The sequence below is a fragment of the Phycodurus eques genome, chromosome 6 (genome assembly GCF_024500275.1).
Source record: "Phycodurus eques isolate BA_2022a chromosome 6, UOR_Pequ_1.1, whole genome shotgun sequence".
Lineage (NCBI taxonomy): Eukaryota > Metazoa > Chordata > Actinopteri > Syngnathiformes > Syngnathidae > Phycodurus > Phycodurus eques.
The window spans coordinates 17,267,185-17,283,143 of NC_084530.1; the positions used below are offsets into that span (position 1 = coordinate 17,267,185).

The window sequence follows — 15,959 nt, forward strand, 5'->3', positions numbered from 1 at the left end:
ACACTGAGTTCTACTCGAAAACATACAGTGTAATTGTCAGCAAGAAGAAGGGGCAGAAAAGGTAAGCTGCAGTATTAGTCATTGTTCCCATAGCACAGAGAGAATATATACCTGAGAGTAATGTTATACTCCGGACAGAGTATAATGTTATACTGTATGGTTTGGTTGAACATTTTCTATGGGCTGAAATATGTGCCAGCAGGAACTGAATTTGAATCATTTATATTTGAATTTGAATGGCTAAACTTGAATAATTGCATTAAAATGAATTTGAAAAACACTTTGAATTTTATTTGTTTAATTTGAAAAATAACACTTAAAATCTGAATCTGACTAGTATAATTTGAAATTGAATTCATTTGTTTTTAACTCAAGTCTAATAAACTTGAAAGTAAATGTAATATTATTTTATCCGGAGTGAAAATTTCAATTATAAATTTTCACATTCAATTTGATCATTTCAGATTCATTCATTCATTCAGTTCGACAAATTTAATTTCAATTTAGCTGTGACAGACCTGTAGGTATTATAGGAATAACAATTTCCTTAATGGAAATGCATCATATGGTCAGAAAGGGATAACAAGGTGCTTATTTTCTTACATAGGAAAGGACAGTGTATTGTACAAACATATCACACCTAATGTTTCCCCCCCACCCCCCAACACAAAGTCATCCAGGCATTGAACTCCATGCCATAAACTTTACTGACATCTAGGGGTAGAAACAGCTTACAGCACTGTTTCAAAATGAATTTAGGGGGTTTACATAGATGAACTGTAGTCCAGCCCTTATGCACCCTTGCCCATTCTTATTTTATTTTATTTTTATTTACATTTTTTGGACTTTGATTTCTAGATATAGGAGATAAGCAGCAGCTTGGATGTGAAAAATAAAAAATGGTTCGGTCTCTGGTTCCATTTGGTGGTTTACGGGTGTAAGTACACGCCAAACATATTTTTTTATCTTCACACCCCAATGCTTGGATTCATTCAGTATTCATCAGAGAAGCATGATAACACATCAGGTTTACAGTATATTGAAAAATGTGATTCATAATGGAAGTCAATGGTGCCATAGAATAGGATAATAGTGTTCAGTCAATGTTCATCTCCTATTTCTAATAATTTAGAAATGGCGCCATGGTGCCATTTTAAAGTTCAACTTGTTCAAAACGGTGTGGCCAAATTTCAGCCCTCTAACCTTTTATTTTAAGTGATTCGTCTTTGATGGAAAACATCAAAATCCCCCAAATGTCCCAAAAAATGGACAAGGGGTATAATGGCTGGATTATAATTCATTAATGTAGACGCCCTCAATTCATTTTAAACAGTGTTGTCTGTATCGATATGTCCTGTGCGCTGTTTCTACCCCTAGATGTCAGTAAAGCCTAGGGCATGGAGTTCAATGCCTGGATGAAGTTATGTTGAGGAAAAATAAAAATGAAAAGATGACATAGTCACGTTAATGTGATATGTTTCTACATTGCACTGTCCTTTCCTATGTGCGAAAGGAAGCACCTTTTTTTTTTAAATCTCTTTCTGACCATATGATGCATTCCACAAAGGTTAAGGAATGGTGGTCCAAGGGTTAAAATACTGTAGATTTTAAGATTTGACTTTCCGGAGAGTCCCGATGTCAAGTGCTCAAAAACGAAGGCGTTGATTGGCCGAAGAGGAGATCTGTGTACTGCCGATCAATTGCTATTCCTACAGTACCCCGATGTCTGTCACAGCTCATTTGCATTTGACTGAGTCGAACGGAATCTGAAATGATCAAACTGAATGTGAAAATATATAATTAGAATTTTCATTGCAGATTAAATAAATTTACATTCAATTTTAAGTTTATTGGACTTCAGTTCCAAACTAATAAATTAAGTTTCAAACTGTACAATTCAGATTCAGTTTTTAAATACAATGTTTCAAATTAAACAATATAAATTCAAATTATGCTATTCAAATTTAGTTTTTAATACAATTATTCAAGTTTAGCAAGTCAAATTCAAATACAAATTATTCAAATTCAGTTCCTGTTGGCACATATTACAGCCAATAATCTTAAGAGTATTTTATTTAATTTTACAGTAATCAACTGGGAGTGACAAACAGCTTGAAGCAAGAAGTCTGCGGGGACCAGTTTGCTCCAGTCTTCACACAGCTCTTCAATAGTGCTCTGGAACTGTGTGAAGTACGATCCCGTCTCAAACGCCATCATCTCAGTCCCCAAAAACCTGCAATCTTGGGTTCTGAATGACTACAGCCCTGTCGCCCTGACATCTGTGGTCATGAAGTCTTTTGAAAGCCTCGTGCTGGACCACCTCAAGAGAGCCACAGGACTCCTGCTGGACCCCCTGCAGTTTTCCTACCGAGCAAACAGATTTGTGGATGACACAGTCAACATGGCACTGCACTAAATCCTAGAACACCTCGACGGCGCGGGGAACTACGCGAGGATCCTGTTCGTGGACTTCAGCTCTGCGTTCAACACCATCAACGCCAAACTCCTCTCCTCCAAACTTCTCCAGCTCAGCGTCTCGACTGCCATCTGCCAGTAGATTTATAGCTTCCTGACGGGCAGGACACAGCAGGTGAGGCTGGGGGACACCACCTCATCCACACGCACCGTCAGCACCGGGGCCCCCCTAGGATGTGTCCTCTCTCCACTACTTTGCTCTCTCTACACGAACGATTGCACCTCAACGCACCCGACTGTCAAACTCCTGAAGTTTCCAGAGGACAACACAGTCATCGGCCTCATCAAAGACAGCGACGAATCTCCATATCGACAGGAAGTGGAACAGCTGGAGCTTTGGTGCAGCCAACACAACCTGGAGCAGAGCACGCTCAAGACTGTAGAGATGATCGTGAACTTCAGGAAGCATCCATCGCTACAGTTGCCCCTCACGCTGTCCAACTGCCGTGTCAACCGCCGAGACCTTCAAGTTCCTGGGAATTACAGTCTCTCAGGAGCTGAAATGGGAGACCAACTTCAAATCCATCCTCAAAAAGGCCCAGCAGAGGATGTACCTCCTATGTCTTCTGAGGAAGCACGGCCTGCCGCACGGCCTACCACAGGAGCTGCTAAGGCAGTTCTACGCAGCAGTCATCGAATCAGTCCTGTGTTCATTCATCACAGTCTGGTTTGGTGCTGCCACAGAAAAGGACAAACTCCGACTGCAAAGGACAATCAATACAGCCGAAAAAAATGGTCTGTACCCCCCTCCCACCCTTGAGGACTTGCACGCTGTCAGGACTAAGACAAGAGCATGCAAAATCTTCTTGGGCCCTCCATATCCTGGTCACCACCTCTTCCAGCTCCTTCCCTCAGGTAGGCACTATCGATCAATGCAAACTAAAACAAGCAGATATTCCAACAGCTTCTTCCCTCTTGCCATTAACTTCCTAAACAGTTTACTTACAATTCCATTGTAACATGGTGCGAATTTTGTCTTCAAATTGTTGTCACATCTCTGTCGGGACACTTCTACATTATTCATACAGTCACTGTCGTAGTCTCGTCACTCTGCACTTGCATATCTCTTGTTGACCAATACTGACCACTCATGTGCTTGAGAACTATCTGCACCATTTGGCACTGTTCCAGATTATTGCAATACTCGTCACTTTAAACTGCTTCAATTTCTTAAAGACTGCACCATTTGGACAATTGTCACTGTACCAGATTACTGCTCTATTAGTAATTTCAAATTGCTCTAAATTGCTAGAGGACTCTGGATCATTTGCACAACTGTCATTGCATGAACATTACCACATTACCGGTAACCTTTCATTGTTCAGTCATTCTCCGTAGTGTGTTTTTATATCTCAAAAGTATTTTTTGTCAAAATGGCTGTCTGTTGTCGTACTAGAGCAGCTGCAACTACCGGAGACAAATTCCTTGTGCTTTTGACATACTTGGCAAATAAAGATAATTCTGCCATTTACAAAATGATTGTTTTGCATTTTTTGTGTGGCCTAAAACACCCAGTACAGTACAAAGTTATTGTAAATAAATATAAAAAAGCTTGAAAATGTTTGAAAAGTTTTTCATTTTATCCAAACTTAGCACACCGGTGTGCTTGGTGCTGACAATGAGATGTTGTTGAGGGGAGTCGCTTTTATGAGCCGCGAGGAATTAGTGTGTTTCCTAGTTCCTAATCCGTTGAGATTGACCAGGGGTGTCAAACTCATTTTTGTCGCGAGACACTCTGTTGGTACAGATTCCCTAAGAGGAATTGCGATTATCCAGTGATTTTCGTTCCTATCTACGATGATTGCCATCAGCGCCAATAAAAAACAGTGGCCAAATCTGGAACCAACAGACTTTGTCAATGCTGGTTTAAGTGACAACTGGAAACAGTTTTTTGGACACATTGTTCGGTCCTGATGATCCGTTTTATCCAATAGCCGTTGTACCGGGGTCCGTTATATTGAGGTTCCACTGTACTTGGATGCATGTGATTGAGCATTGTCCTGCATAACAATCAATGTATTTTTGAAAGATGCAGACTTCGTCCTGTACCACTGCCTGAAGGTGTCTTCTAAAGCCTGACAGTATGTTTGGGAGTTCACTTTGAGCCCAACTTTAACTCAAAAAGGTCCAACCAGCACATTTTTAAAAATACCTGCTCATACATCCCACCTCCACTTTGCTGGCGTCTGAGTCAAAGTGTAGCTTTGTGCCCCTTAGTGATCTAGCCATGGGCTCATCCATCTGGTCTATCAAGAGTTACTCTCATTTATTTCATCAGTCCATAAAACCTTTGAGAAATCTGTCTTCAGATATTTCTTGGCCCAGTCTAGATGCTTCAGCTTGTGTGTCTTGTTCAATGGTGGTCTTTTTTTCCAGCTTTTCTTACCTTGGTCATGTCTCTGAACACTGAATATATCTTGTACTTTGAGGTATTCGAGGTAGGTTGCAATTCTGAAATATAACAGAACTTAAAGATAATGGAATTCCTGGTAGCTTCATGCTTGATTCTTCTCAAATCCTTGGCAATTAAATTGCATCTTTTTCTTTCAACACGTTTCTTGCAATCTTGTTGACTTCGCAACAAAACGTTTGATAGTTCTGTGATCATGTCCCAATATCTCAGATATTTCAAGAGTGCTGCATCTCTCTGAGACTGAGACTTGATCATTTTTTACTTTTCAAAGTCAGTTAAATCTCTTTTTGGCCCATTTTGCCTAAAGAAAAGAAGCTGGCTAATAATTACACACACATTTTAATAGGGTGCTGATCTCCTTAGGCCACACCACAGTCATTTCACAAATACACAGCACCTGCTATGCTTAAATCCATTAAGCATTCAGGTTTATCCAGCTGGGAGCTAGGAAATATCCCTAAAATGATATGGTCAAAATATTTACTTGCTTTATAATTCTGCACTGTGTATTCTCCCAATTTTAAGTGAGAAAATGAACTAAGGAATACTTCCAAAAGTGTTTCAATAAGTCTAAGAGGGTTTTAATAAGTTTAAATGTGTTAGGTGTAAAATCATATATATTTTTTTATTTTTTTTCTCTGATGCGTGGTGCTGTGTCACCAGGGAGAAGAGGTCATTCTGAAGGCTGAGGCGGTCCACCGGCTGCAAGCTGAGGTCTCGAATACCAGGCAGTAGGCTCTTCAGCATGTGTGAGCTGTACTGGATGCGGTAGAAGCCCACTGTACCGGGATTGATCTGAGGACCAGGCAAAGGGTCAGATCCGACTGAAGGGAGCACTTTTAAAGGGTGGGAGCCATGCATGCATGCTCACCTTGATCCACTGGTTGGGGGTGACGTCTTGCAGTGTGACGGTGGTTTGGGGTTTGTCCAGTAGAACCTGGAGTTTGCTGCAGGTGGGGTCCTGACTGGTACAGATGCTGATGGGTACCATCCAGTAGGGACAATCCTCGCCTGTGAAAGCCGAAGTGACGCGTCAGTCATACAAATACTGTTCAGTGTGTTTTATACATAAAAAGCAAGTAAAACTGAAAATTCATAGAATAGCTTTTATATCCATACACACAAATACATTAGGAACAAAAACAAAAAAGCTTCTAATATTATAGAGCAGAATAATATCTAGATAGAGATTCATAAAAACATAAAATATATTTTAAAAAAAGTTAATGAGAGGGTGTAGCACTTCAATGTAATTTGTCATTGCATTATGCATGTGATGATTTATTTTGCTTATCTTTAATACAGGTAGTGCCCTGTCTTTTATTGTCTTCTCTTCCGGTATTATTTAATTTATTTAATTATCTTCTCACTGTCTCTTCCTTTTTTTTTTTTCTGTCAATCCTCTTTAAAACCTCGTTCTGTCCGACTGAAATTTTCAATAACTATCCATCAGAATATAAAGAACCACAGTGGCAGTGTAAAAACTAGACTGTGGCACAGTAAAACTGTTACAGATTCTCTATTCTGCTTGACATAACTGCTGAACAGGACAGGTTAAAAAAAAGAGTTAGTTAAATTTGAAAAATTTACAAATGTTACATTAAAAGTATATATATTTAAGTTTTTTTTATATAATGTATTTTTGAGTGTCATTCTTCCAATTTCCTGTTCACACCTATCTTTTTTTCCCAGTTACAGTAGGGCTGGGTGAGCTGGCAAAAAAATACAAAATAAAAACGATAAATTTTTCCATGTTGTCCGATCTCGATTATTATCAAGATTTTTTTATATTTATCAAACTTTATAGCCATTAAGTTGAAAGTCAAAAACAGAAAAATTGGAATGTGAAAACTATATGAAACTGAAAAACAATGAATTTGGAAGGTGGATGTAAAGGGGAAATCTGAAGACTGACTGACAGTGAAAAACACAATTTAAGAATGTCAGTCTCCAGACTTTCCTGTCCTCAGCTTGTAACGCTACACAGTGTGAAGTTGAAAATCACTCAAATTTAAAATTGAACATTTGAAAATGAAAAACTGAAAAAAAATCAGTGCAAGGTCACTAAAAAAAATGTACATGAACAGGAGTATTAAAGACTGAAAACAATTAATAAAAAAATAATGTGAAAAAATACGCAGAACTGCATTTTTATGTGTTCAAGCTCCATATAATATTTTTTTTCATTTTTGTAAAGAAGAAACTATTTTTCTTCATGTTTTGATCTAGAACAGGACATGGAGTGCTCCAAATGCATTTGTGTGTTGGCAATTACAAGACTGAGCTTTTAGGGCTTTTTTTAACCCGCCGGTGACTTGACCTCAATAAAAAAACAAAAGCACTTGCCATTATGTGGTCCGCTAGCGCAGAACTTCTTCTGAGAGATGTTGAGGACGCAGTTGTCGCCGCGCTTTGAACGACAAGAGTCACAAGTGAGTCTCTCAAGAGTTTTTATTTTTTATTTTAAACAGGTGAAACAATCACCTGCTCCTGTTCCACTATAATAATTGGGAAGCCCATCTGTTTGGTCCACGAGCCCATCACGGTGGCGATGGGTTTCCCGCTGGCCTGCTCCAGACAGTCCCACAGGTCCTCTAAACAACAAAAACATATCAAGGTTTGTTTCAACTTACTGCAGTTTATATGGAAATATTTTTTTAAACCCCATCTAGCTAGCTAAGCTTCAGTGTCTTGTCCAAGAACACTTTGACAGCGGAAAGTCAAAGCCGGGATTTGAAAAGACAACCCCTCGGTCAGTGGACGATTTGCTCTACCAACTGAGCCCCAGCCGCCCTGCTCCACAATACCCAGCATCTTAAAGGAACAACCATGTACACTACAGTGTGTAGTATTTTGCATACATTTTACTATTGCCTATTTGTTTTTTTTTTCTGTGTTCAAATAATGTATGTTTACAATGTGTTTTTAAAAAAAGTGTATTTTGTAGTAAGTATAAATGTGTTTAAAGTGTGTGGGAGTGGTAAAAATTTAAAAAGTAAAAAAATGTTATGGGATCTAAATCAAAGATTTTTACATATTGCAGGTGTGTCTGGAATCATGCGATAAACAGAGGCTCACCGTACTTGGGAACAGAGCATATATGAGTGAAACCTTGAGTAGCCACCCTGTTTCACCAAGTCATAAAGACAATATGGCAGCCACCATCCTACCTGTCGAGGCATTTTTGTGTTGGAACTTCAACAAATACGCGTTCATTCCTTTCCTGAAGTCCTACAGAGAAGCAGGGAGAAGTTGTTTTTGTTGGGTAGAAGCATAACATAAATTGGATGTTTTCAAACTGCAGGACCACCTCGTCTCCAATGTAGTTGTGCAACATTCGGATCACCGATGCCCCTTTGCTGTAGGAGATGGCATCAAAGATTTCATCCACTTCGGATGGATGGCCAACATTCACCTAAGGAGAGCAGAAGAAACAACAGGCGGTAAGCATGGGGAAAGAAACACGGTGTAGGGATAGACTAATTCAATGTGATACAAAAAAACAATTTTTGTAAGTTGTCCATGTTTTTTCCAACTGATTTAGGACAGTTTTGCATTGCTGAATCTGATAATGACATGTTTCTATTGTCCTGGTCAGGTTTTTATGCTAAGTTTCAACAGATTTTCTCACTAAATCGATTACATTTTTGTGACATTACTGGTTGATTTTTGTTTATACTTCTCATCTGAGATAGGTTTTTAAGAGAAAAAAAACATTTTCTAACAGTTTATTAATCAATTGTTACAACCTTTGCTTACTGTAAACCGAATAGAAGACATTGATAAAAGTAAGTAACCTTCTGACTCTTAGTGTATTTCATTTCTTACAAGGAAATCACAACCCCTTAAGTGGGCGAGCTCCCAGGTTAAGAACCCCTGATATAAAACAAAAATACCTATACATGTAAACAAAAACATGTGGCCATAGTTCAAAATGTTGACCTGATTGAACAAAACCAATGTGATAGTTGGATTCAGCACAGCTAAATTGTCCTAAATCAACTAAAATATCTTAGAAAATACATTTGTTGTTGATCAGTGATTGTCCGAGCCAATTATCGGCACTGATATTGAGCATTCTGACACATATCGGCATTGGCCTTTTAAATCATTTTAAATCTGACGGCCACTAAGAGATCAATTTAAAACAGGGTAAACTTAGGGAACTATTTTTGTACATTTTCAGTTAACTTTATAGGAGATGCAGCTGACCCTGGGAACTCCCTGGACTTTTTGTATTTGTTTGAACCTAAAACAAATATAAGTGAAAGATTAACATTTTAGTTATATTGAAATTTTGGAAAACTATCTACTGTAGAAAACTTTACAGTGCTATTTTTTTGTTTGTTTTCATTTAACTTTATAAGACATGCAGCCATGTCTCAGAGGTTCCTGCACTTTTTGTTAGAATTTTAAAACAAAGATGTCTATATTCCAAGATTAAAAAATAACTAACAATATCCAAATATGAAAAGCTATTTAATAAATATATGTTCTAATGCATTTAAACAAAGTTTTTATTCATAATTTTGAGGCCAATATTTTTCCTCGTGCTGCAAATGAATATCGGCTGGATATATCGATTATCAGGACTTGACTAATAATCGATATCAGCACCAAAAAAACATCTTTAACACGGCGTCCAAAAGCCAGATGGCCACCCACCTCGATGGGATGGCTACTGTCCAGCGCGTCCAGGTCCAGAGCACGTGTGTAGTCGGCGGACACAAACTGTGTCCAGATGTCATACTCTGGGAAGCAATGGTCAACGCACAGATACTCGATCCATGACGCAAAGCCTTCATTGAGCCACAAGTGGGTCCACCATTCCTACACGCACACACACATGCGTTAGGTTAGCAGCCATTTAGGATGTTTTGTCTATTTGTGGAGAGAATATTTATCAATTACCATGGTGACCAAGTTTCCGAACCACTGATGGGCGAGTTCGTGACCCACCACCAGCGCCACCCACTGCCTGGAAGACGCGCACGAGTTCTTCGGGTCGATCAGCAGCGCCGTCTCCCTACAAAAACACACAAATGCATACTCCAGTTAGTCCTCTGGGCTATATGCTAGCCATTTAAAAATAAAATAAAATGAACCATTTTAACTCTTTTAATGCAAATGCAATGAAACATCCCAAGGGTGGGGATTTGTCTGATTTTATCACGAATATACTGCTTATGCCAAATTGTACCTTTTGGTTCTCATTGCCACTTTTTTTTTCATTCCTTATTTACTGGTTTGACTCATACAATTTCGTTGAAAAGTGTTTCATTCCAGACTCAACACTTGTAAAAAAATACAATTCTAACAGATTCAATGGAATGTTTTTCATTTCAGAAAAAGGTGTTTAATGGCTTACTTCACTCCAATGGAACAAATGAATGACAATTTTGAAGAAGTGGAGCTATATCCTGTTGACAATGGAGAACAATTACATTTTAAGTTGAAAAGTAGAAACACTGTACTATTAGCAATAAGAAAAAAAGTCAGACTGAGAATATATACAAATTTCATTTTTGAGGTTTTCCAACCTGTGCATTGTGCAAGCAAAATTGAATGCTTAGGGTTAAAAAATAAAAATGAAAAAAATCATGTATATGTTATATTAATGACAAGAACACATGCTAGTTAAAAGGTTTGTGCAGTAAAAGCAAAAAAATAAAACCTTAAAAATTACAGACCGTCTGGTGGCAAAAATTGGCAAAGAACCAGATGAAACGGGAGTAAAGTCTAACAAGGCCTGAGAGTTAAATACCACATCATTCCCAGCATACAACTTAATCCTGTGCGACCACATTTGATACAGACTGGGAGGTTTTATGACTGGCAGGTTGTGGCTCATTCATAATTTCATTAAAAACATCTTACCACATCTTGGTGGTTTAAAAAAGGCCATAAAATTCATGGTGGTTTAAAAAGGGCCGCAAAATTCAATCAGATCACATTTGACCAGGTCTATGCAGGGTCCAAAGTTTAATCCAGTTGCCAGCCATGTAAATGCATGTGTTGGGTTTGTTCAACTTTATTTGCCTAGACCTTAATCACAACAGTCTCAAAGGGCTTCACAGGCCCACAGTTGGCAATGATTGAGAACATCCCCAAATCTAAACCCCACGGTTAATTAGAACATTTTAATCCTACCGTAATGTCTCGTGTATAATACACTCGAGTATAATGCGCAACCCCAAAGTTGACGCCAGAAATCAAGAAAAGTGTTCTATGTAGAATTCGCACCCAAAACTTTCTATACATTCGTAAATTCACAGAGCTGCCAACCGATAGATATTCACTCCCAGAACTATTTGTCCAAATTTGTCTGAATTTCCATATCAACATTTTGTCAAGAATATTACCGCAGGACAGTTTTTGCACCATATTATGTAATTTGATAAAAATGAGTCTGCATACTGTTCAATTGCACAACATAATCATGACTCTGTAATCGTTAATATATTATGGCTTCAATATTTGTTCATGACTATAATTGTAATTGTTAATAAATTATGGCTTCAATATTTGTTATCTTAATGTTGTTATTGCATCAACCTTGCAATGCCAGATGCAGTTGAAGCCTGAATCAAAGTATATGAGATTTGGACGTGCCATCGTCAAAATTCGCCTTTACTCATTCTGTTTTGAACCTTGGTTTAAAAAAATAAAAAAATAAAAGTCAATTACATCAGATTAATCAGATCTCAAACATCAAAATTAAAACTTTTTTTCAAACAAACAACATTGCAGTGAGATTGAATTGGATAGTTTATGTATGGACAATAGTTTAGATTTATATTTGGTGAATGTCTTCGCTTGCATGCTATTTATGTCATATATTTATTAATACTATATCCACTATTTCTGCTGAAATTATGGCAATTTCCCCATTGTGGGACGAAGAAATGTTATCTTATCCTATATTACAAATATTTATTATTAATAATAATAATATACTTTTAACCTGCCCCGATTCTCAGATGACATCTCCACTGATGTATTCATTCATTTCTGGTGCAGGGGGGGATGGGTCTTGTCAGGGAGTGAATTATTTTACATTTATATCTCCAGACGCAGCGGCATGGTGTACGACTGGTTAGCATATCTGCGACTGGTTAGCACATTTGCCTCACAGTTCTGAGGACCGGTGTTCAACTCCCAGCCCCGCCTGCGTGGAGTTTGCATGTTCTTCCCGTGCCAGCGTGGGTTTTCTCCGAGTACGCCGGTTTCCTCCCACATCCCAAAAACATGCATGGTAGGTTAATTGAAGACTCTAAATTGCCTGTAGATGTGAATGTGAGTGTGAATAGTTGTTTATCTGTGCCCTGCAATTGGCTGGCGACCAGTTCAGGGTGTACCGCGCCTCTCACCCGAAGATAGCTGGGATAGGCTCCAGCCTGCACGCGAGCCGAGTGAGTATAAGCGGTATGGCAAATGGATGAATGGATCTCCAGACGTGTATTAATTAGCTTGTTATTTTGTTGCTCAAACTTGATTAGACTGATCACACTGTCATAATATGGAATTAATTTTGTTTTGTAATACAGTAGATAAGATAAGATATTTTTTTAATATAGTCAGCCAGAGCTGCTAGGAATGCTAAGTTATCAATGTCCTTTCACCATTGTTGCTGTCACACTGTGTTCCGTGTTTTTGTTTGTTCATTAAAGATAAAAGTTCTGTTTTTGTTTTAATTCCCCGTTCAAAAAAACCCAAAAAACATTGAAGCAACAAGTTTATGATTTTGGGTTTGTAGGGTGAAAGCTGCAGTTGGCTACTAGTGTGGACTCAACACGAGGCAACAATGGGAAAATAAAATGTCAGTATCTTGAGGGTAAATAGCCCATCAGCAACATATTGGGAGGGGGGGGGGGGGGGAATAAATAAATAAATAAATAAACAGAACTAGGAACTAGTTAATTTTTGGACCGGTAAACTTAGTTTAAAATTTGTAATTATGACCTGACCTAGTTAATTTTTTGAACATTGAACTAGTTTGCATCGGAAAACTTTCCCAACACTGATCCTGTGTTATTTCACAGATTTATTTAATTAAAAAAAAGAAAAAAATTCTACCCCCCCCCCCCCCCCATTATCGTGCAGCCCTATGCTATACGTTTAATTAACTAATCAGTTATACTAACTATGTTGAGTTCCCGTAACTCCTGAATAATGTATTTAAATATTGTGTCTGTGATGCAATCTAGAGTTCAGTTTTGACATTGCAGCTATAAGGTCGGGGCTTACCCCTCCCTATTGAGCAGACACGTGAGCCGACTTGCACGATGTAATGAAAACTAGATAGGTCATCTGTCGGGATGATACATTAACTTCTGGTTCTATAATTTAAAAAATAGCTAACACGCCACAGCAAGATTGAAAGGGGGCATAAACACACACAAGGTCTATTGAAATTATTTACTTTTTAGGGTATAAGGGACTAACTGCAGCGTCTAAGCTTGATCTGATCCAGATAAATGTCAACAATGTAAACGCATGTCTCTGCCAAATATCACATTTGTTGCATTTATGTAGGATCGGATTACATTTTGGTCGCATGGTTCCAAACTATGTCTTTATTGTTTTTATTTTTTATTTTTTTACAAATTGGAGCCCAACAGCAGGAACGTTTAGATACCTGTAAGTAACAAGGCCCCAGTTTTCCATGGCACCTGAAGGCAGGAAAAAAGTACATTGAAATTTAATTATTAATAAAGGCGTGGGTGCTTGCAGAACGTCCAGGAGAGGACCACTCACCAGCAGCAAAGTCGGCGATAGCAATGAGATCAATCTTAGGCAAAGGATAAGGAACACTGAAGTAGTCTTTGTAGAAAGGTAACGTCTTTGTTGCTACCTGAACACACAGAGAAATATTCAAATTAGGTGTTTCCATAACTTCCATGTGACAGGTAGGGTTGGATGAGTAATTAGTTTAATTGATTGAATCAAGCTCATTCGTCAGGACCAAAGCAACTCCCCGCAGGCGTGTACTGCTTACACTAAAAATACTGCTGCAAATAGGGGAGCTAGTTTACAAAAGCACAGTCCAGGGTTGCCAAACGAGCAACGTTGCTATATTTAGAGACTTTTCCAACCCAAAATATTTTGAAAAAGCAACTACTGAACATAATTACTTCGATGAAACAAACAACATGAGCAGAATCATTTTCACATTGTTTTGCATATGACGTATAAGGTTGACTTTACCTAAGAACCATGTTTTGGAATGTGGGCGGAAGCTGGAGTACCTGGAGAAAACGCGCACAAGCACAGGGAGAACATGCAAACTCCACACAGGAAGGCCCAAGCCCGAATTTGAACTCCAAACCTCAGAACTGTGAGAGCTCTTCATGAATGGGTGGTAACACAAACTGCCATTCGAGTCCGCCGAAAAAAATTAATACCGAATCAGAATTTTCTGATTCAACTCGCAACCCTACCCTCACCTATAGTCACGAGCTGTGGGTCGTGACCGAAAGAACAAGACCCCGGATACAAGCAACCGAAATTAGTTTCCTCCGCAGGGTGTCCGGGCTCTCCCTTTGAGATAGGGTGAGAAGCTCGGTCATCCGGGAGGATCTCAGAGTAGAGCCGCTGCTCCTCCGCATTGAGAGGAGCCAGATGGCTCAGGCATCTGCTTAGGATGCCTCCTGGAAGCCTCCCTGGTGAGGTGTTCCGGGCACGGGAGGAGACGTAGGGGACTACCCAGGACACGCTGGAGAGACTATGTCTCTCGGGTGGCCAGGGAACGTCTCGGGATCCCTCGGAAGAGCTGGAGGAAGTGGCTGGGGAGAGGGAAGTCTGGGCTTCCCTGCTGAGGCTGCTGCCCCCGCGACCCGACCTCAGATAAGCGGAGGAAAATGGATGGATGTATGGAACTCGCAACAAATAAAAGAATAACATACTACTTACGTTATTCTGACAAAATCTGCAATACCGTCACGCTGAATTTCCGTAAAAAAATATATGTTATGATTTTTATCCTTGGTTTATGGCCGACGCCATTTGGACCTACTGCGCATAGTTTTTGTGCATGTATGCAGTTGTAGTTTGGGTGTAGCTACAGTCTAGACCTCCACCGAGATCTCGGTAGGAGGCGTCCATTAGCCTACCCCCAAGGAGCTGCACGCATATTCATGGCAGCAACAAAACAAAAGCCGAAAAGGAGCCATCCCCAAGGTGGACAGCAACCGCGGCAGAATGAATGGGAAAAAGTTTATCCAACACAGCATGAGAGATGACAAGAGCCAGCTCGGTAGCCAGCAGGCTAGGTAGCCAGTCGGCTAGCTTGAAAGGCGGCAGTTGGTCCAAGGCAGCGAGGATTTACAGCACAGACAGGCGCAAAACCAACCTACCAAGGTACGGCGAGGGATCATGGTTAAAGTAAGCAAAGTTAAAATAAAAAAAACTTTTCCAGAGAAACCAGCGTATTGTCTTTCCGGTTCATTAGACAGTTTTCAAATAGTTAAATTGGATTTTACATCTGTTGGACTATTATTTGGTTATAGTACAAGGAGTAATGCAATGCTTCGATTGTTATTTGGAAGTCAATCGTTGCTGTCAGTACCAATCACCATTCAAGTCATTTCCCCTGTTTTTTTCAATGTCTCTGCATTGGTGCCCTGCGATTGGCTGTCAACCAGTTTAGGGTGTACCCCGCCTCCTGCCCGATGATAGCTGGGATAGGCTCCTGCACGCCCCGACTCTAGTGAGGAGAAGCGGCTCAGAAAATGGATGGATGTCTCTGCGTTGGCCAAATGGCATGGAAGGGTTTGTTTACGAGAGAGCTGGCGCTATTATTATACTGTTGAAGTTGATGCAAGTTGAGTAAAGAAAAAACTTGCTGTAAAACACAATTTTAAAGTTTGTTTGGTGTTAGGAGAAATAAAGCACAATACAGAAGGGGCTTAAAAACAAAATGCAAAACTTGTTTTGAATAACATTGTCATTTGCTTTTTTTACAACCCCAATTCTAATGAAGTTGGGACGTTGTGTTAAACAAATAAAAACAGAATACAATGATTTGCAAATCATGTTTAAGATATTTAATGTTCAAACCGACAAACTTTAT

General features: G+C 39.2%; 1 protein-coding gene across 1 annotated transcript in view; it reads right to left on the reverse strand.

Annotated features, from left to right (window-relative positions):
- The window catches only part of npepps (aminopeptidase puromycin sensitive), a 42,960-nt gene that overhangs the window by 14,336 nt on the left and 12,665 nt on the right, over nucleotides 1-15,959 (reverse strand). Inside the window, exons 7-16 of the mRNA XM_061679896.1 lie at nucleotides 13,646-13,742; nucleotides 13,527-13,560; nucleotides 9,800-9,914; nucleotides 9,554-9,718; nucleotides 8,199-8,303; nucleotides 8,059-8,119; nucleotides 7,373-7,482; nucleotides 7,235-7,298; nucleotides 5,760-5,899; nucleotides 5,549-5,683 (exon numbers count right to left, since the gene is read on the reverse strand). Coding sequence (XP_061535880.1) covers nucleotides 5,549-5,683; nucleotides 5,760-5,899; nucleotides 7,235-7,298; nucleotides 7,373-7,482; nucleotides 8,059-8,119; nucleotides 8,199-8,303; nucleotides 9,554-9,718; nucleotides 9,800-9,914; nucleotides 13,527-13,560; nucleotides 13,646-13,742 — 1,026 coding nt within the window. The remainder of the gene's footprint in view (nucleotides 1-5,548; nucleotides 5,684-5,759; nucleotides 5,900-7,234; nucleotides 7,299-7,372; nucleotides 7,483-8,058; nucleotides 8,120-8,198; nucleotides 8,304-9,553; nucleotides 9,719-9,799; nucleotides 9,915-13,526; nucleotides 13,561-13,645; nucleotides 13,743-15,959) is intronic.